This window comes from Panulirus ornatus, chromosome 63 (genome assembly GCF_036320965.1).
Source record: "Panulirus ornatus isolate Po-2019 chromosome 63, ASM3632096v1, whole genome shotgun sequence".
Taxonomy (NCBI): domain Eukaryota; kingdom Metazoa; phylum Arthropoda; class Malacostraca; order Decapoda; family Palinuridae; genus Panulirus; species Panulirus ornatus.
Window position 1 is genome coordinate 2,264,814 of NC_092286.1, and position 22,053 is coordinate 2,286,866.

The window sequence follows — 22,053 nt, forward strand, 5'->3', positions numbered from 1 at the left end:
TATAATTTACCAGGAATACTCAACAAACTTATACCTCTGTAATTTGAGCACCCACTCTTATCCCCTTTGCCTTTGTACAATGGCACTATGCAAGCATTCCGCCAATCCTCAGGCACCTCACCATGAATTATACATACATTAAATAACCTTACCAACCAGTCAACAATACAGTCACCCCCTTTTTTAATAAATTCCACTGCAATACCATCCAAACCTGCTGCCTTGCCGGCTTTCATCTTCCGTAAAGCTTTTACTACCTCTTCTCTATTTACCAAATCATTTTCCCTAACCCTCTCACTTTGCACACCACCTCGACCAAAACACCCTATATCTGCCACTCTATCATCAAACACATTCAACAAACCTTCAAAATACTCACTCCATCTCCTCACATCACCACTACTTGTTATCACCTCCCCATTAGCCCCTTCACTGAAGTTCCCATTTGCTCCCTTGTCTTACGCACTTTATTTACCTCCTTCCAAAACATCTTTTTATTCTCCCTGAAATTTAATGATACTCTCTCACCCCAACTCTCATTTGCCCTCTTTTTCACCTCTTGCACCTTTCTCTTGACCTCCTGCCTCTTTCTTTTATACCTCTCCCACTCATTTGCATTTTTTCCCTGCAAAAATCGTCTAAATGCCTCTCTCTTCTCTTTCACTAATAATCTTACTTCTTCATCCCACCACTCACTACCTTTTCTAATCAACCCACCTCCCACTCTTCTCATGCCACAAGCATCTTTTGCGCAAGCCATCACTGCTTCCCTAAATACATCCCATTCCTCCCCCACTCCCCTTATCTCCTTTATTCTCGCCTTTTTCCATTCTGTACTCAGTCTCTCCAGGTACTTCCTCACACAAGTCTCCTTCCCAAGCTCACTTACTCTCACCACTCTCTTCACCCCAACATTCTCTGTTCTTTTCTGAAAACCCCCACAAATCTTCACCTTCGCCTCCACAAGATAATGATCAGACATCCCTCCAGTTGCACCTCTCAGCATATTAACATCCAAAAGTCTCTCTTTCGTATACATACATATACATATATATAAACATGTACATATTCCTACTCGCTGCCTTCATCCATTCCAGTTGCCACCCTGCCACACAGGAAATAGCACCCTCCCCTCCAGCGAGGTAGTGCCAGAAAAAGACAAGAAGGCCACACTCGTTCACACTCAGTCTCTAGCTGTCATGTGTAATGCACCAAAACCACAGTTCCCTTTCCATGGTTTACACCAGACGCTTCACATGCCCTGGTTCAATCCAATGACAGCACGTCAACCCCAGTATACCACATCATTCTAATTCACTCTATTCCTTGCACTCCTTTCACCCTCTTGTATGTTCAGGCCCCGATTGCTCAAATTCTTTTTCACTCCATCCTTCCACCTCCAATTTGGTCTCCCACTTCTCCTTATTCCCTCCACCTCTGACACATATATCCTCTTTGTCAATCTTTCCTCACTCATTCTCTCCATACCTCTGACACATATATCCTCTTTGTCAATCTTTCCTCACTCATTCTCTCCATGTGTCCAAACCATTTCAATACACCCTCTTCTGCTCTCTCAACCACACTCTTTTTACCACCACACATCTCCTTTACACTTATATTACTTACTCGATCAAACCACCTGACACCTCATATTGTCCTCAAACATTTCATTTCCAACACATCCACCTCTCTCTGCACAACCCTATCTACAGCTTATGCCTCGCAACCATATAACACTGTTGGAACCTCTATTCCTTCAAACATACCCATTTTTGTCACTTCCGCTTCCATGGTTCCATCCGCTGCTAAGTCCACTCCCAGATATCTAAAACACTTCCTCTAGTTTTTCTCCATTCAAACTTACCTCCAAATCAACTTGTCCCTCCACCCTACTGAATCTAATAACTTTCCTCTTATTCACATTTACTCTCAACTTTCTCCTCTCACACTTTACCAAACTCAAGTCACCATCCTCTGCAGTTTCTCACCTGAATCTGCCACCAGTGCTGTATCATCAGCGAACAACAAGTGACTCACTTCCCAAGCCCTCTCATCCACAACAGACTGCATACCTGCTCTTCTCTCCAAAGCTTGCATTCACCTCCCTAACAACCCCATCCATAAACAAATTAAACAACCAAGGAGACATCACTCACCCCTGCTGCAAAACGACATTTACTGAGAACCAATCACTTTCCTCTCTTCCTATTCGTACACGTGCCTTACACCCTTGGTAAAAATGTTTCACTGCTTCTACCATTTACCTCCCACACCATATACTCTACAACTTTCCACAAAGCATCTCTATCAACCCAATCATATGCCTTCTCCAGATCCATAAATGCCTCATACAAATCCATTTGTTTTTCTAAGTATTTCTCACATACATTCTTCAAAGCAAACACTTGATCCACACATCCTCTACTACTTCTGAACCCACGCTGCTCTTCCCCAATCTGATGCTCTGTACATGTTTTTACGCTCTCAGTTAATACCCTCCCAAATAATTTCCCAGGAATACCCAACAAACTTATGCATCTGTAATTTGAACACTCACCTTTATCCACTTTGCCTTTGTACAATGGCACTATACATGCATTCTGCCAATCCTCTGGCACTTCATGCTTACACTGAATATCCTTACCAACCCATCAACAACACAGTCATCCCCTTTTTTAATATATTCCACTGCAATACCATCCACACCCACCGCCTTGCCGGCTTTCATCTTCTGCAAAGCTTTCACTGGTAGAGCTATCCTCTCGTTTCGTCTCTACGTCCACCACAGCCACCATCCTATCTTTTAAAATATGTACCATATTTTTCACCCATGACTTACCTCTTCTCTCTTGTTGCAGTAGGTCACAGTGGTGTGTGTGATCAAGCATTTGCTTATAAACACAAGGAAAATGAAACACAATAAGTTCCCAAGTGCACTTTTGTGTAATGGTTACATCATAAAGGGAGATACAAGGACGAAATAGAAAACTTTGAACAGTCAGTTTATAGACAAAAAAGAGGCGAAGCTAAGATACTGTTGGTACACAAATGTTTCGGTTGATGTTGTTTGTGTCTGGCACCAATCCTGTCATAAAATTTTGTGTGGTCAAGACAGGGAACACTACAAATTTTGCCAACAACAAAACTAGCCAGTTTGTAAAGACCTTAACTGACATGCATGTTACAATTCTTTGTGTATTTAATAAGAGAAGATTCACTGATATCACTCTTGGTAAAGGAGCTTCAGTTAATAATGAATTAGTGTTACTCCAATCAATACAATTGTAATGCTAGAAACAAAAAGAAAGGCCACATCAACTCATCCATTTTCTGGCTGTCATGTGTTATGAACTGAAACCACAGCTCCCTATCCGCAATCAAGCCCCACAGACATTCCCATGGTTTACCTTGGATGCTTCACATGCCCTAGTTCACTCCACTCACAGCACTCAACCCCAGTATACCACACCCCTTTTTAAATTTACTCTTCCCATGCATACCATTACACATATAGTGTTAATGAGATGCCTTTAAATTTGGGCATTCATTTTTTTCCAAAGGGCCCTCACAGCCAAAAGAGAAAGAGAGAGAGAGCTCTAGAGAAAAGAATCTTCCCTTTATCTTAAATTCAATGATCCTACTTATACATATAAAGGGAAATTTGTTTTACCCCTTTTTAAATGCTTTTTGTGCAATACCCATTTTTTTTATTATTTTTTTTTTATTTTGCTTTTTTTTGCCATCTCCCCTGTTAGCGAGGTGTGCAAGGAAAAAGACGAAAAAAGGCCCAAACCCCCCCATTTTCACATGTATATACATTCATGTCCAACCCCAAATATTTCATACCTATACATCTCAACATATAAATTTTATATACACACAGGACATATACATTTGGTCTCCCACTTCTCCTTATTCCCTCCACCTCTGACACATATATCCTCTTTGTCAATCTTTCCTCACTCATTCTCTCCATACCTCTGACACATATATCCTCTTTGTCAATCTTTCCTCACTCATTCTCTCCATGTGTCCAAACCATTTCAATACACCCTCTTCTGCTCTCTCAACCACACTCTTTTTACCACCACACATCTCCTTTACACTTATATTACTTACTCGATCAAACCACCTGACACCTCATATTGTCCTCAAACATTTCATTTCCAACACATCCACCTCTCTCTGCACAACCCTATCTACAGCTTATGCCTCGCAACCATATAACACTGTTGGAACCTCTATTCCTTCAAACATACCCATTTTTGTCACTTCCGCTTCCATGGTTCCATCCGCTGCTAAGTCCACTCCCAGATATCTAAAACACTTCCTCTAGTTTTTCTCCATTCAAACTTACCTCCAAATCAACTTGTCCCTCCACCCTACTGAATCTAATAACTTTCCTCTTATTCACATTTACTCTCAACTTTCTCCTCTCACACTTTACCAAACTCAAGTCACCATCCTCTGCAGTTTCTCACCTGAATCTGCCACCAGTGCTGTATCATCAGCGAACAACAAGTGACTCACTTCCCAAGCCCTCTCATCCACAACAGACTGCATACCTGCTCTTCTCTCCAAAGCTTGCATTCACCTCCCTAACAACCCCATCCATAAACAAATTAAACAACCAAGGAGACATCACTCACCCCTGCTGCAAAACGACATTTACTGAGAACCAATCACTTTCCTCTCTTCCTATTCGTACACGTGCCTTACACCCTTGGTAAAAATGTTTCACTGCTTCTACCATTTACCTCCCACACCATATACTCTACAACTTTCCACAAAGCATCTCTATCAACCCAATCATATGCCTTCTCCAGATCCATAAATGCCTCATACAAATCCATTTGTTTTTCTAAGTATTTCTCACATACATTCTTCAAAGCAAACACTTGATCCACACATCCTCTACTACTTCTGAACCCACGCTGCTCTTCCCCAATCTGATGCTCTGTACATGTTTTTACGCTCTCAGTTAATACCCTCCCAAATAATTTCCCAGGAATACCCAACAAACTTATGCATCTGTAATTTGAACACTCACCTTTATCCACTTTGCCTTTGTACAATGGCACTATACATGCATTCTGCCAATCCTCTGGCACTTCATGCTTACACTGAATATCCTTACCAACCCATCAACAACACAGTCATCCCCTTTTTTAATATATTCCACTGCAATACCATCCACACCCACCGCCTTGCCGGCTTTCATCTTCTGCAAAGCTTTCACTGGTAGAGCTATCCTCTCGTTTCGTCTCTACGTCCACCACAGCCACCATCCTATCTTTTAAAATATGTACCATATTTTTCACCCATGACTTACCTCTTCTCTCTTGTTGCAGTAGGTCACAGTGGTGTGTGTGATCAAGCATTTGCTTATAAACACAAGGAAAATGAAACACAATAAGTTCCCAAGTGCACTTTTGTGTAATGGTTACATCATAAAGGGAGATACAAGGACTGAAATAGAAAACTTTGAACAGTCAGTTTATAGACAAAAAAGAGGCGAAGCTAAGATACTGTTGGTACACAAATGTTTCGGTTGATGTTGTTTGTGTCTGGCACCAATCCTGTCATAAAATTTTGTGTGGTCAAGACAGGGAACACTACAAATTTTGCCAACAACAAAACTAGCCAGTTTGTAAAGACCTTAACTGACATGCATGTTACAATTCTTTGTGTATTTAATAAGAGAAGATTCACTGATATCACTCTTGGTAAAGGAGCTTCAGTTAATAATGAATTAGTGTTACTCCAATCAATACAATTGTAATGCTAGAAACAAAAAGAAAGGCCACATCAACTCATCCATTTTCTGGCTGTCATGTGTTATGAACTGAAACCACAGCTCCCTATCCGCAATCAAGCCCCACAGACATTCCCATGGTTTACCTTGGATGCTTCACATGCCCTAGTTCACTCCACTCACAGCACATCAACCCCAGTATACCACACCTTCTCAATTCACTCTATCCCATGCATACCATTACACATATAGTGTTAATGAGATGGCCTTAATTAGGGCATTCATTTGTCCATGCCATCACAGCCAAGAGAGAAAGAGAGAGAGAGCTCTCAGAGAGAGAATCTTCCCTGATCTTAAATTCAATGATCCTACTTATACATATAAGAACTTTGTTCACCCTTTTAACTGCTTCTGTGCAATACCTATTTTTCATTATTTTATTTTATTTTGCTTTGTTGCCATCTCCCGTGTTAGCGAGGTAGTGCAAGGAAACAGACGAAAGAATGGCCCAACCCACCCACTTACACATGTATATACATACATGTCCACACACCCAAATATACATACCTATACATCTCAACATATAAATATATATACACACAGAGACATATACATATAAACACATGGACATAATTCATACTGTCTGCCTTTATTCATTCCCATCGCCACCTCGCCACACATGAAATAACAACCCCCTCCCCCCTCATGTGTGCGAGGTAGTGCTAGGAAAAGACAATAGAGGCCACATTCATTCACATTCAGTCTCTAGCTGTCATGTAATAATGCACCGAAACCACAGCTCCCTTTCCACATCCAGGCCCCACAGAACTTTCCATGGTTTACCCCAGACGCTTCACATGCCCTGGTTCAATCCACTGACAGCACATCGACCCCGGTATACCACATCGCTCTAATTCACTCTATTCCTTGCATGGCTTTCACCCTCCTGCATGTTCAGGCCCCGATCACTCAAAATCTTTTTCACTCCTTCTGTCCACCTCCAATTTGGTCTCCTACTTCTCCTCGTTCCCTACGCCTCTGACACATATATCCCCTTTGTCAATCTTTCCCCATTCATTCTCTCCATGTGACCAAACCATTTCAAAACACCCTCTTCTGCTCTCTCAACCACACCCTTTTTATTACCACACATCTCTCTTACCCTTACATTACTTACTCGATCAAACCACCTCACACCACATATTGTCCTCAAACATCTCATTTCCAGCACATCCACCCTCCTGTGCAAAACTCTATCCATAGCCCATGCCTTGCAACCATACAACATTGTTGGAACCACTATTCCTTCAAACATACCCATTTTTGCTTTCCGAGATAATGTTCTCGACTTCCACACATTCTTCAAGGCTCCCAGAATTTTCGCCCCCTCCCCCACCCTATGATTCACTTCTGCTTCCATGGTTCCATCCGCTGCCAAATCCACTCCCAGATATCTAAAACACTTCACTTCCTCCAGTTTTTCTCCATTCAAACTTACCTCCCAATTGACTTGACCCTCAACCCTACTGTACCTAATAACCTTCCTCTTATTCACATTTACTCTCAACTTTCTTCTTTCACACACTTTACCAAACTCAGTCACCAGCTTCTGCAGTTTCTCACATGAATCAGCCACCAGCGCTGTATCAACAGTGAACTTCCCAAGCTCTCTCATCCACAACAGACCGCATACTTGCCCCTCTTTCCAAAACTCTTGCATTCACCTCCCTAACAACCCCATCCATAAACAAATTAAACAACCATGGAGACATCACACACCCTTGCTGCAAACCTACATTCACTGAGAACCAATCACTTTCCTCTCTTCCTATATGTACACATGCCTTACATTCTCGATAAAAACTTTTCACTGCTTCTAACAACTTGCCTTCCACACCATATATTCTTAATACCTTCCACAAAGCATCTCTATCAACTCTATCATATGCCTTCTCCAGATCCATAAATGCTACATACAAATCCATTTGCTTTTCTAAGTATTTCTCACATACATTCTTCAAACCAAACACCTGATCCACACATCCTCTACCACTTCTGAAACCACACGGCTCTTCCCCAATCTGATGCTCTGTACATGCCTTCACCTTCTCAATCAATACCCTCCCATATAATTTCCCAGGAATACTCAACAAACTTATACCTCTGTAATTTGAGCATTCACCTTGTCCCTTTTGCCTTTGTACAATGGCACTATGCAGGCATTCTGCCAATCCTCAGGCACCTCACTATGAGTCATACTTACATTAAATAACCTTACCAACCAGTCAACAATACAGTCACCCCCTTTTTTAAGAAATTCCACTGCAATACCTGCCAAACCCGCTGCCTTGCCGGCTTTCATCTTCTGCGAAGCTTTTCCTACCTCTTCTCTGTTTACCAAATCACCTTCCCTAACCCTCACTTTGCACACCGCCTCGACCAAAACACCCTATATCTGCCACTCTATCATCAAACACACTCAACAAACCTTCAAAATACTCACTCCATCTCCTTCTCACATCACCACTACTTGTTATCACCTCCCCATTAGCCCCCTTCACTGAAGTTCCCATTTGTTCCCTTGTCTTACGCACTTTATTTACCTCCTTCCAAAATATCTTTTTATTCTCCCTAAAATTTAATGATACTCTCTCACCCCTCACTCTCATTTGCCCTCTTTTTCACCTATTGCACCTTTCTCTTGACCTCCTGCCTCTTTCTTTTATACATCTCCCAGTCATTTGCACAGAGCCCTGCAAAACTCGTCCAAATGCCTCTCTCTTCTCTTTCACTAATAGTCTTACTTCTTCATCCCACCACTCACTACCCTTTCTAATCTGCCCACCTCCCACACTTCTCATGCCACAAGCATCTTTTGTGCAAGCCATCACTACTTCCCTAAATACATCCCATTCCTCCCCCACTCCCCTTACAGCCTTTGCTCTCATTTTTTTCCATTCTGCACTATCTCTCCTGGTACTTCCTCACACAAGTCTCCTTCCCAAGCTCACTTACTCTCACCACTCTCTTCACCCTAACATTTTATCTTCACTTTATCTATCCTCCCAATATCAACTAAAACATTCAAACCACCCATTTCTATGGCTCTTTCTTTACAAAGTAAGAAAAATGCCAAGATATGGCAATATATTTTGCAAAAACTGCAATACTTACCAGCAGTGAAGAACGCAGAGGTTCCAATTTGTCCTTGTAAGGACACTGCTTGGTCCAGTGATCTTCCTTACACAAACGACATTTTACCTGTCCCTTCTGTGCATCCATCAACTTTTTCTTTAGCTCTTCTTGCTCATTCTGTTCTTCCTCTTTATTACTCAGGAACTGCAAAATAAAAGATAATTACTAGTAAGTAACTCTATCTACTTAATAGATAATTACCAGTAAGTAAACTCTATCTACTTATAGATAATTACCAGTAAGTAAATTCTATTTACTTATGTTACTTTGCCTTCTGGTGTTGGTGGATTCTGCTTATGAGTATGAGCACTGCAAGTGAGAAGTCAACTCAAAGAGGCTGTATCATAATGAACAAACAAAAAAGGGAACAGCATCAATGAGGATAAACTCAAGTTGTCCTACTCCTGGGCGGAGCATGACCTCAAAGCTGTAGAAGCCCCATAAAAAAGTCCTAGGATTACATAATAATAACATTATCATTATTAGTTTCTTTCTTTCTTTCATACTATTCGCTATTTCCCGCATTAGCAAGGTAGCGTTAAGAACAGAGGACTGGGCCTTTGAGGGAATATCCTCACCTGGCCCCCTTCTTCGTTCCTTCTTTTGGAAAATTAAAAAAAAGAAATAAGAAAAAAAAAAAAAAGAGAGGGGAGGATTTCCAGCCCCCCGCTCCCTCCCCTTTTAGTCAACTTCTACTACACGCAGGGAATACACGGAAAGTATTCTTTCTCCCCTTTCCCCAGGGACAATTACTGTTATTAGTAATACAATAATATTCCTTCTTTTGGAAAATTAAAAAAAAACTAAAAAAAACAAGAGGGAGGATTTCCAGCCATCCGCTCCCTCCCCTTTTAGTCGCCTTCTACAACACGCAGGGAATACTTGGGAAGTATCCTTTCTCTCCTCTCCCCAGGGATATGGTGAGGATATTCCCTCAAAGGCCCAGTCCTCTGTTCTTAACGCTACCTCACTAACGTGGGAAATGGCGAATAGTATGAAAGAAAAAAATATAATAATGATGATGATGATGATGATGATGAAAATAACAATGATGATTATGATGATGATAAAAAGGATATATGTGTCAGAAGAAGAGAGGACAAGGAAAAGTAGGAAACCGAAATGAAGGTGGAAGGATTGAGTAAAAAATAATGAGTGCTTGAGGCCTGAAAACGCAGGAGAGTGAAAGGCATGCAAAGGATAAAGTGAACTGGAGCAATGTGGTATGCAGGGGGTGATGTGCTGTCAATGGACTTCAGTGAACCTGAGCATATGAAGCAGCCATGAGAAACTATGGAAATGTCTGCAGGGTCTGCTTGTGGATAGGAGGGTGTGGTTTCAGCGCATTACACATAATAGATTCAGAATGTATCTGAGAAAATGTGGCTTTTCTTTGTCTATTCCTACCTAGGTAATAAGGGAAATGACAAATACAAAAAAAGAGAAAAATAAATCATTTTCTTTCATAGGCGTTTGCCATTTCCCTAAATGAGCAACAAAAGACAAATCTCTATGAGATTGAGTTCCATCATGTACAAAAGGGAGGGCTGAGTGGACTGTTTGTATAAGGACGGCCTGAAAGCATATTAAAATGTACTATATAAGAGGCTGATTAAGAAGCTGGATGCTCAGGTAGCAATAAGGGGAAGAGGAGATAGAGTGAGTGTTCTGAAGGACTATTAAGTGTGTTTTGGAGTGAGTGTTTGGAGGGATCGTTAAATGTGTCCAACAATAATACAAGTGGAATATGTAAGGTGTTTTGGTCTGGGTGGTAAGCAAAGTGCAAGAGTCATGAGGAGTGGTTCCATGGAGTAAGAAGTGGTGGTAGAAGCCTTGTGTGATATGAAATGCAGAAAGGTAGCTGGAGTGGATGGTATTGCTGTTCAATCATTAAGAAAGGGGGTTACTGTGTTGTTGATTGGTTGGTAAGGATATTCAATGTATGGATCATGGTGAAGTGCCTGAGGATTGGCAGAATGCATGTACAGTGCTACTGTATAAGGGCAAGGAGAATAAAGGTAAGTGTTCAAACTACAGAGAAACAAGTCTGCTGAGTATACATGGTAAGTTGTATGGGAGGATACTGATTGAAAGGGTGAAGACATGAAGAGAACATCAGATTTGAAAGCAGTGTGATTTCAGAAGTGGTAGAGGATGTGTGGATCAGGCGTTTGCTTTAAAGAATATATGCAAGGAATAATTAGAAATATAGATGGATTTGGCATTATGGATCTGGAGAAGGCACATGATAGGGTTGATGCAGATGCTTTATGGAAGTCATTACGAATATGCAGTGAGGGAGGTAAGCTGCTAAAATAGTGAAAAGATTTTATCAAGAGTGTAAGGCTTTTGTGCAAGAAGGAAGAAAGGAGAGTCAATGATTCCCTGTGAAGGTTGGTCTGTGATAGGGGTGTGTGATGTCATCATAGCTGTTAAATTTGTTTATGGATGGGGGTGACGAGGGAGGTGAATGCAAGAGTCTTGGAGAGATAGGCAGGCATGCAGTCTGTTGGGGATCAGAGGGCCACGGAAGAGAGTCAGTTGTTGTTATCCAACGATACAGCTGATTTAAGAGAGAAACTACAGTTGTTATCCAATGATACAGCTGATTTGAGAGAGAAACTACAGTTGTTGTTGACTAAGTTTAAGTTTGGAAGAGTGTGCAAAAGGAAAAAGTTAAGAGTTAATATGATTAAAAGAAAGGTTATTAAGTTCAGTAGGGATGTGGGACAAACAAGTTGGGATGAAAGTTAGAATGAAGAAAAATTGGAGGAAATGAAGTATTTTAGATATCTGGAAGTGGACTTGGCAGCGAATGGAACCATAGAAGCAGAAGTGGTGATTCATGAGAAGGAGAAAGGGTTGAAGATTCTGGGAGTGATGAAGAATGTGAGGAAAAAGAGAACATTGTCTCAGAGGGCAAAAATGTGAATATTTGAAGGTTTATATGGTTGTGAGGCATGGGCTATAGAAAGGGTTGTGCAGATGAGGGTGGATGTGTTGGAAATGAAATGTATGAGGACAACATGTGGTGTGAGGTGGGTTGATCGAGTAAGTCATGAAAGTGTTGGTAACAAAGATGTGTAGTAACAAAATGAGTGTGTTTGAGAGAGCAGAGGAGGGTGAGTTGAAATGATTTGGACACATGGAGAGAATGAGTGAGGAAAGGTTGACAAAGAGGATATGAACATCAGAAGTGGAAGGAACAAGGAAAGCCAGGAGACCAAATTGGAGGTGGAAGGATGAAGTGAAAATGATTCCAAGCGATTTGGGCCTGAACGTGCAGGAGGGTGAATACATGCACCGTACATAGTGAACTGGAATGATGTGGTACACTGGGTTCGACTTGCCATCAATGAAATGAACCAGGGCATGTAAAATGTCCTGGATAAACAATGGAAAGGCCTGTGGGGCCTGGATGTCGACAGGAAGCTGTAGTTTCAGTGTACTACACATAACAGCTAAAGAATGAGTGTGACTGGATGTGGCTTTTCTTGATCTCTTTCTTGGTGCTCCTTTGCTGATGCAGGGGGTGGTGATCGGGAGAGGGGAAGAAAAGAAAATATACATGTCACCTTTCTTCCTTTCGTTCATGCATTTGTGCTGCGTCAGGAATGGATGAAGACGAGCAAGTATGTATATGTACATGTGTATATATGAATATGTATTCTTTCTTTAGTATGAAAGTGAACACAGTGGCAGCATCTCCTAACTTCACTGGTTATGATTCTGCCACTGCATGAGGCTCTTCATGGTCTCCTGATATGTAAAAATATGATAGTTGGCCATAACCCTCATCTAAATCCCACAAAACCGAGGGGTATGGGCGATTTCCTCCACCAGCACAGTCTTCTCAAGGTAAATCTGTCTTGGGGATATTTCTGTACGCCAGATAGAGCTGTGGGTGACACTGTTATCTACACATGCCTCTAGTGATTAAAGGAACCACTGGCTCCTTTGAATACAGGCAGGAAATTTCAGAATATACAGCATAGGCATTAAACAGTAATCTTCATTCACATGGTTAATGTGGACAGCATAAACAAATTTTAAAGATTGCTTGACAGAATATTCATGAGATGGGGCCCCATGCTGTACAAATAAGTGATTACAAATAGGAAGTTACATGCCATAAATTTTGAATTAAAAAGATTTAACTATCAACCAACAATTCACCTACATGCATAAACACATCCTCAGCAGTGATGGTTGTAGCTGGGTTTGGACCAGGTTTGTCATTCTTACTGAGGCCATACTTGCGCCATGTCTTCCTTTCAGCAATAGTCCTAGCCACACGGTGCTTTTCAATCCGGTAGTGACTAACAATCTGCAATACAGACAATACAGAATTAATGCAAGCAGAAGAAACTATAAAAAAGTAGTGGCAGGCTGACACCATTCTTAAGATGCTGGTTTAACTCTGTCTCTTAAATGAAATATTAATGTACTGTATAACCTTGACCATTATACATTTAACTAATACATTTAACTATACATTTAACTAATTTTGTAGGCTTGTTTCTATCTCTACTGTTTCATCTAGGGGATGGACGCACACGAAAGTTTATGCAACTGCCGGGGGAAAAATATCATTATTAGTATTATTTTGCTTTGTTGCTGTCTCCCGCGTTTGCGAGGTAGCGCAAGGAAACAGACGAAAGAAATGGCCCAACCCACCCACATACACATGTATATACATACACGTCCACACACGCAAATATACATACCTATACATCTCAATGTACACATATATATACACACACAGACACATACATATATACACATGCACACAATTCACACTGTCTGCCTTTATTCATTCCCATCGCCACCTCGCCACACATGGAATAACATCCCCCTCCCCCCTCATGTGTGCGAGGTAGTGCTAGGAAAAAACAAAGGCCCCATTCGTTCACACTCAGTCTCTAGCTGTCATGCAATAATGCCTGAAACCACAGCTCCCTTTCCACATCCAGGCCCCACACAACTTTCCATGGTTTACCCCAGAAGCTTCACATGCCCTGATTCAATCCACTGACAGTACGTCGACCCTGGTATACCACATCGATCCAATTCACTCTATTCCTTGCTCGCCTTTCACCCTCCTGCATGTTCAGGCCCCGATCACTCAAAATCTTTTTCACTCCATCTTTCCACCTCCAATTTGGTCTCCCACTTCTCGTTCCCTCCACCTCCGACACATATATCCTCTTGGTCAATCTTTCCTCACTCATTCTCTCCATGTGCCCAAACCATTTCAAAACACCCTCTTCTGCTCTCTCAACCACGCTCTTTTTATTTCCGCACATCTCTCTTACCCTTACATTACTTACTCGATCAAACCACCTCACACCACACATTGTCCTCAAACATCTCATTTCCAGCACATCCACCCTCCTGCGCACAACTCTATCCACAGCCCATCCATAGCAAATATTTGTCCAGAGTGGGTGGAATTACAGTTGAACTTCTTAAGAAAGGTGGTGACAGGCTAATGATTGGTTAGTACAGATATCGGATGTATATATGGCTAAGGGTGAGGTGTTTGAGGATTGGCAGAATGCCGGCATAGTGACACTTTATAAAGGCAAAGGAAGCAACAGTGAATGTGTGAATAGGGAACTGCATAACTTTCTTGAGTATTCATGGCAAGGCGTAAGAGACAGTGGTAAGAGAGAGTGTAACGACATGCAAAGAGTATCAGATTGTGGAGGAATGGCGTGGTTTCAGTAGTGCTGGATATATGGATTAAGTGTTTACTCTGAATAAAGCATGAGAGAAATAGTTAAGAGAAAGATATGGATCTATATATGACACTTACTGACCTAAAGAAGGTGTATGACAGAGATGGTCTCTAAGGTGTTATAAAAATATGATGCAAGAAGAAAGGTACTAGAAGCAGAGAAAGTTTTCATCATGAGAAGTTTACGTAAAGTGTGTGTGCAGATAGCATGAAAGGACGTAAGTAGTTTTAGGTAAAAGTGGGTCTGTGGCAGTGATGTATATGTTGTTACCATGGGTGTTTAGTCTGTTTAATGATGGGGTGGTGAGTGAGGTAAGTGTGAGGGTCTTAGAAAGAAGGGTGGCCCTACATTCTGTTGAGGGTGGAGGGCCTCCTTGGAGGAGTCACTTGTTGTGTGCTGATGACCCAACTCTACAGCAAACTGAGAAACTGTAGAAGTTTGTTTATGAATATAGGAGTGCATGTAAAAGAACAAGTTGAGAATTAATGTAAATAAATGAAAGCTTCTGAAGTCTAGGAGGGGAAAGACAGGTTGGTTGGAGTGAATTTGAAGCTGAAGGATGTGGGGTATTTCCAATATCTGCTAGTGTATGGAAAAATGGAAGCTTAAGTTAGCCACAAGATCATGGATGGGCTATAGTCCTACGTACATTCAGCTGTGTGTGGAAAGAGAGGTCACTGTCGGTGAGAGCAAAGATGGCTATACTATGCTTGACTTTGTTATTCCTAACAGTGTTGTATGGATATAAGGCATGGGCTTTAATGTTCAGAGGAAGGGGGTGTACCTGAAATGAAATGTTGTGTGAGGAGAATGGACAAAATAAGAACTGAGTGGCTATGAGAGAGGAGTGGTAGTAAGATTATGGTTAGGAGACCCACTGACATTGTAATGAAATGGCTCAGACAAGTGAAGATGATTGAAAGGATATACATGTCAAAAGCGGAAAGGACAAGAAAGGGAAACCGATATGGAGATGGAAGGACAGAGTAAACATGCAGGAAGGTGTGAAGTGTACATGAGATAAGAGTGAATTGGAACAATGTGGTATACAGGGGTTGTCATGCTGTCACAAGGATGAACAAAGGGATATAAAGAAGTAATAGAGAATCACACAAAAAAGACTGTGGGTGCATGGCTATGGATGAGGAGGCCTGATTTTGGTAGATGTAAGCAAATGAGACTAATCTTCATCTATTCCTGGTCATGGGAAACTACATGGGAAATGTTGAACTCACAAGAAAAAAACTTTATCCAGCTCTTCCAAACTGATCAATAATATTTCTGATAAAAGAATGCATGGAGATGAACAGACTATCCATCTATATATCTAACTATATCTCTGATGCCTGTTCCCTTCAGTAACTCCCTCAAAGGAAAGGCTGTAGCAAGTCTCTAAAACTGGTGAACTCCAGTGCTGCTTCTTAGCCTTTCAGTGACTCACCCTAAACAGGCCACTGGCAGAAGGCAACTACAGCAGTATTTCTACCTAATGTTCCAACCTACTACTTCCATCAAATGTGTCTACCTAATGTTCCAACCTACTACTTCTACCTAATGTTCCTACCTACTACTACTACCTAATGCTCCTGCCTAATGTTCCTACCTACTACTGCCATCTATTGCTCTTACCATTTTGCCAAAAGGTAGGGCTAATGCATAGCATTTACCACAGGAAAATCTAGAGTTACAAAGAATGAGTTGTGTGAAGTGAGTGTTGTCAAGTGTTATGTGAGACAAGAAGAGATTGTATGTTTATAGACAAAATGCCAGCAGTCCATGTGTAGTTGGGGTAGGAAGAAAAGACAGCTACCTGGGTCACAGAAATGCAACCTGACAACCACTGAAGTGCTGACTCACTATGCAGCAATGAACAGACTTTGTGCTGAAACAGTTACAGTTTCCTTCTTTGTAACTACCATAACTTTACAACTTACTCAGTTATCTTTGTCTTCAATGTTTACTATTCAAGTGGGAAATGATTTTGCTTCACTGGTTATCTTTGTCTTCCATATCTATCACTCAATAGGTAATGATCTTCTAACAAGTATGTGGAACCAAGCCTGCAACTGTCACTGTGGGTATTATTATAACAATTATCACTATCTTTACTGTAGTATTATCATAAAGTAGCATCAAGAACAGAGGAACAAGCCAATCAAGAATTATCCATGCTGATGGGAACATTTTCATGAGTTTGGTGTTAGATCAATGTACTCAACAATTTGTTCCACTGTCTCCTTAGCTGAACTTTGGGAATGCAAGGTCTTGGATTCACTGATTAAAGTTCCACTCCCGGCATTCTCCTTGATCTTTCCTGCACTATCACGAATTGGCCACAAAGTAAATCAACTAAGTCCAAGGGTACAATTAACATCACCTCTCTTAACATTTAAGCAAATCCATCTCAACATCAATGGTGATAGCCCTATGTTCCTTAGCACCACCAGTGCTGGGAAAACTTGAAAAATGCTTTGATGGCATGATGCAATGGGCAAAACATGTGCAATATACTGTACACTGAAGCACTCCATAACAACAGACTGCATCCATATAAGCATGCTTCTCTCTTGATGCAATGCCTCACCAGCATGCTGCCAGCACAATGACAATGATGTTATTCCCAAGCCCAAATAAATAAAAAAACAAATGTAAATAGACTGCACCCATGATTCTAAAAATGGTGTAAATAAAACGTACATATGAATGCCTACTAGATTTAGGAAGAACGGCAAGGCTAGTGAGAACTGCTCATTGCGAGTCTTGCTTTATGTATTTGTTTTTATGTTGGCTGAGATGGCATGGGCAGTTGGGGCCATAATCAAGACTACCTCACTGAAACGGGGTAGTAATGCTGTTTCCTGTGGGGTGGAGTGCCGCCAGGAATGGATGAGGGCAAACAAATATGAATATATACATATGTATAAGTCCATGTATGTGTATATATATCTGTATGTATATGCTGATATGTGGGAGGTGGGCAGATTAGAAAGGGTAGTGAGTGGTGGGATGAAGAAGTAAAAATGCTAGTGAAAGAGAAGAGAGAGGTGTTTGGACAACTTTTACAAGGAAGTAGTGCAAATGATTGATAGATGTATAAAAGAAAGCAGCAGGAGGTCAAGAGAAAGGTGCAAGAGGTGAAAAAGATTGAACCAGGGCATGTGAAACATCTGGGGTAAACCATGGAAAGGTCTGTGGGGCCTGGATGTGGAAAGGGAGCTGTGGTTTTGGTGCATTACACATGACAGCTAGAGACTGTGTGAATGAATGTGGCCTTTTTTGTCTTTTCCTGCCACTACCTCATTGGAGGGGGGTGGGGTGAGAGGGGGGAGGGATGCTATGTCATGTGTGGTGGGTCGATGACGGGAATGGATGAATGCGGCAAGTGTGGGCGAGGACATAAGTCGGTAGGTTGGGCCATTCCTTGTCTGTTTCCTTGTGCTACCTCGCTGACACGGAAGGCAGCGATTAAGTATAATAATGATGTTGATGTTGATGTGAATGTGTCAATGTATGTATATGTGTGTGTATGGGCCGTTCTTCGTCTGTTCCCTGGCGCTACCTCACTGACATGGGAAATGGCGATCAAGTATAATGAATAAATAAATACTCCACATCCAGGCTCCACAGACTTTTCCATGGTTTATCCCAGACATTTCACATGCCCTAGTTCAGTCAATTGACAGCATGTTGATCCCAGTATACCACATCATTCCAATTCACTCTATTCCTCGCACACCTCTCACCCTTCTGCATGTTCAGGCCCCGATCACTCAAAATCTTTTCACACCATCCTTCCAATTCCAATTTGGTTTCCTGCTTCTCCTTGCTCCCCCCACCTCTGACACATACATCCTCTTTGTCAACCTGCCACTTTTCATCATCCATATCTGTTGATGTGTTTATGTATAAGTACATGTATGTATGTACAGGGCATCAGACTGGGGAAGAGCAGTGTGGTTTCAAAAGATGTAGAGGATGTGTGGATCAGGTGTTTGCTTTGAAGAATGTATGTGAGAAATACTTAGAAAAACAGATGGATTTGCATGTAGCATTTATGGATCTGGAGAAAGCACATGATAGGGTTGATAAAGATGCTTTGTGGAAGGTTTTGAGGGTATATGGTGTGAGAGGTAAGTTGCTAGAAGCAATGTAAAGATTTTACCAAAGATGTAAGGCATGTGTACGAGTAGGAAGAGAGGAGAGTGATTGATTCCCAATGAATGTCGGTTTGCAGCAAGGGTGTGTGATGTCCCCATGGTTGTTAAATTTGTTTATGGACGGGGTGGTTAGGGAGGTAAATGCAAGAGTTTTGGAGAGAGGGGCAAGTTTGCAGTCTGTTGTGGATGAGAGGGCCTGGGAAGTGAGTCAGTTTGTTGTTCAATGATGATACAGCTCAGGTGGCTGATTCGGGTGAGAAACTGCAGAGGTTGGTGACCGAGTTTGGAAAAGTGTGTGAAAGTAGAAAGTTGAGAGTAAATGTGAATAAGAGCAAGGTTATTACATTCAGTAGGGTTGAGGGACAAGCTAATTGGGATGTAAGTTTGAAAAGAGAAAAATTGGAGGAAGTAAAGTGTTTTAGATAACTGGAAGTGGACTTAGCAGTGAATGGAACCATGGAAACAAAAGTGAGTCACAGTGTGGGGGAGGGGGCAAAGGTTCTGGGAGTGATGAAGAATGTGTGGAAGGAGAGATTGTTATCTAGGAGCAAAAGTGGGTATGTTTGAAGGAATAGTAGTTCCAACAATATCATATGGTTGCAAGGCATGGGCTATAGACATTGTTGTACTGGGGAGGGTGAATGTGTCGGAAATGAAATGTTTGAGGTGGTTTGATCAAGTAAGTAATGAAAGGGTAAGAGAGATGTGTGGAAATAAAAAAGTGTGGTTCAGAGAGCAGAAGAGGGTGTGTTGAAATGGTTTGGACATATGGAGAGGATGAGTGTGGAAAGATTGACAAACAGGACATATGTGTCAGAGGTGGAGGGAACAAGGAGAAGCAGGACACCAAATTCGAGGTGGAAGGATGGAGTGAAAAAGATTTTGAGCGATCGGGGCCTGAACATACAGGAGGGTGAGAGGCATGCAAGGAGTAGAATGAACTGGAACAATGTGGTATACCGGGGTTGACATGCTGTCAATGGAATGAACCAGGGGATGTGAAATGTTTGGGGTAAGCCATGGAAAGGTATATGGGTCCTGGATGTGGATAAGGTGCATTACAAATGACAGCTAGGGATTGAGTGTGAATGAATGTGGCCTTCTTATGTATGTTTTCCTGGAGCTAACTCACTGAAGCAAGGGGCAGTGAAGCTGTTTCCTGTGGGATGGAGTAGCACCAGGAATGAACGAAGGCAAGTACGAATATGTACATGTGAATATATGTATATGTCTGTGTATGTACATGTGTATATGTTATGTATACGTATATGTGCCAAATTTTGCGAGTTTAAATGGGGTTTAGGAATGGTAGCCTCCCAGGTTCAATTGAATGAACGAGCATTGTCAATTTGAGTGTATCAACATCTTTTCTTTGTTTTGTTTCCTCTTACGAAAAACTGATTTGATGGAAAGTGAATGAATAACACTGTGAAGTGAAAAGAAAAACCAAGTTAGTGTATGAAAGTGCAGCTTGCCAAAGGGAAGTGAAATTCTTATTTCTGATGTACCCAAAAGGTCACACTCTGGCATTTGAACATCTAAATTCTTCTCATGCTGTAGGATAATTTTCTTCAGTAAGCTTCAATAATGTTACTAGTATTACTTTAAGGGATAATATAAGACCACTATCACTGCCTGAACTAGAAATGGCTTGTGTGGACTCAGTTACAGGAATGTACCAAAGCCAGTCAGTCAAAACTGGATCTGCAAAGAGAAGGCTACAGATGAAAGCAAAAAGAGGCTGGAAATGAAAATACCAGAAAACAAATGTTTGGGGTGTCTTGGGAATTTGCAAAGGGACAAGATCAAGGAATAATACAGCTAAACCTTGAGGTGAGAAAACTGAGGCAGCATTTCAAGGATTATAAAGGGAGTCATGAGGCTACAGAGGAACAGAATCAGTTCAGAGAATACCAAATCAAAGGAAAGATGAAATTATTAAAAAGACAACAAAGTCTGATGTGTCTTCTCTGGATGTACTTGCTGCTGTGAAATCAGAGAAGATGGAAGGCTTAGAAACATACAGAGAATACAGGACTGGTGCTCGTTAGCCAAGAGAGAGTTTGGAAAGAATGTTAGAGACACAAAGGTTAACACAATTAGCTGAAAAGCGGGTGGCACCAAAATTTGAAAGATTAGTAAAGCAAAGGGGTGATAGATGTAAATCACTTTTGGCTTGGAATATATCACACAAAAGATAAGGAAGAAAGTGAATAAAGAAAAGGGAAAATGCATATAAAAAGATTGCATATAAAAAGATTACAGGGTACTGCATGGTACTGCCAGAAGCAATTTCCGACATAGTGGAATGGGGAAGAACTGGAGGATATAAACAAGACAAGGAGGTGACCAGTTATCGTTACCTTCGCCTTGGAGTCATCCAGCCAGGAAGTGCATAGACTCTTAAAGGGCATGGTAGGAATTTAGGCATATATTCATAAAGTGTGACAAATCTAAGGAAAAGAGGGAGAAAAGAAAGGAGTAGAGTCACACAAGAGGGTGGAGCAGCTCTGCTAGAACGGCAGGAAATGCAGGAGTGTTAGGAGACAGTAATGTTAGACTGAAAATAATGTATTCAAATGTTGATGGATTAATAATTGATGGTAATGAACTGGAATTCAAAGATCGTATAATGGAAAGTGCACCTGATATCACCGAAGTCATGGAACATATGCTTACTAAAGATATATGCTCTTACCTGATCTACCCAAAGCAGTAGATAATAGCAAGAAAAGAAAGAAAAGGTAAAGGAATCGGGGGAATAGCTCTCTTAATAAAAGAAAACCAGAAGTTTCAAGAAACAGTGGAAGATGGTCCATTCAGACAGCACATAATGGGAACAGTAACTGTAGGGAAGAAAACCACAGCCATGTTATTAATATGTAATCCTCAAAAGAACTGAAACAAACCAGAATATACAATGATGATGATGAAAGAACAATCAGGATGGTATATGAGGCAGAGAAACATGTACTTCTTAGAGATAGTAGAGATAATGGAAGATTTCAATTATAAAATGACAGACCAGAGGAATCAGATTCTCATGGTGACAGAGAGTCTTTGAGCAACATGTTTTTAGAATGTATCCATGAAAACTGTTTAAATTAACATGTCTTGAAGCACACTAAGATAAGGAGTGATACACCATCATTAATTGATCTTTTCTTCATTCATACTAGCATGGATATTGAGAACATTACAT

At 41.1% G+C, this 22,053-nt stretch overlaps 1 protein-coding gene across 1 annotated transcript in view; it reads right to left on the reverse strand.

Annotated features, from left to right (window-relative positions):
* LOC139745897 (eukaryotic translation initiation factor 3 subunit G-like) overlaps positions 1 to 22,053 on the reverse strand; it is a 69,701-nt gene that overhangs the window by 27,305 nt on the left and 20,343 nt on the right. The window contains exons 4-5 of the mRNA XM_071656558.1: positions 13,134 to 13,280; positions 8,933 to 9,097 (exon numbers count right to left, since the gene is read on the reverse strand). Of these exons, the coding sequence (XP_071512659.1) occupies positions 8,933 to 9,097; positions 13,134 to 13,280 (312 nt within the window). The remainder of the gene's footprint in view (positions 1 to 8,932; positions 9,098 to 13,133; positions 13,281 to 22,053) is intronic.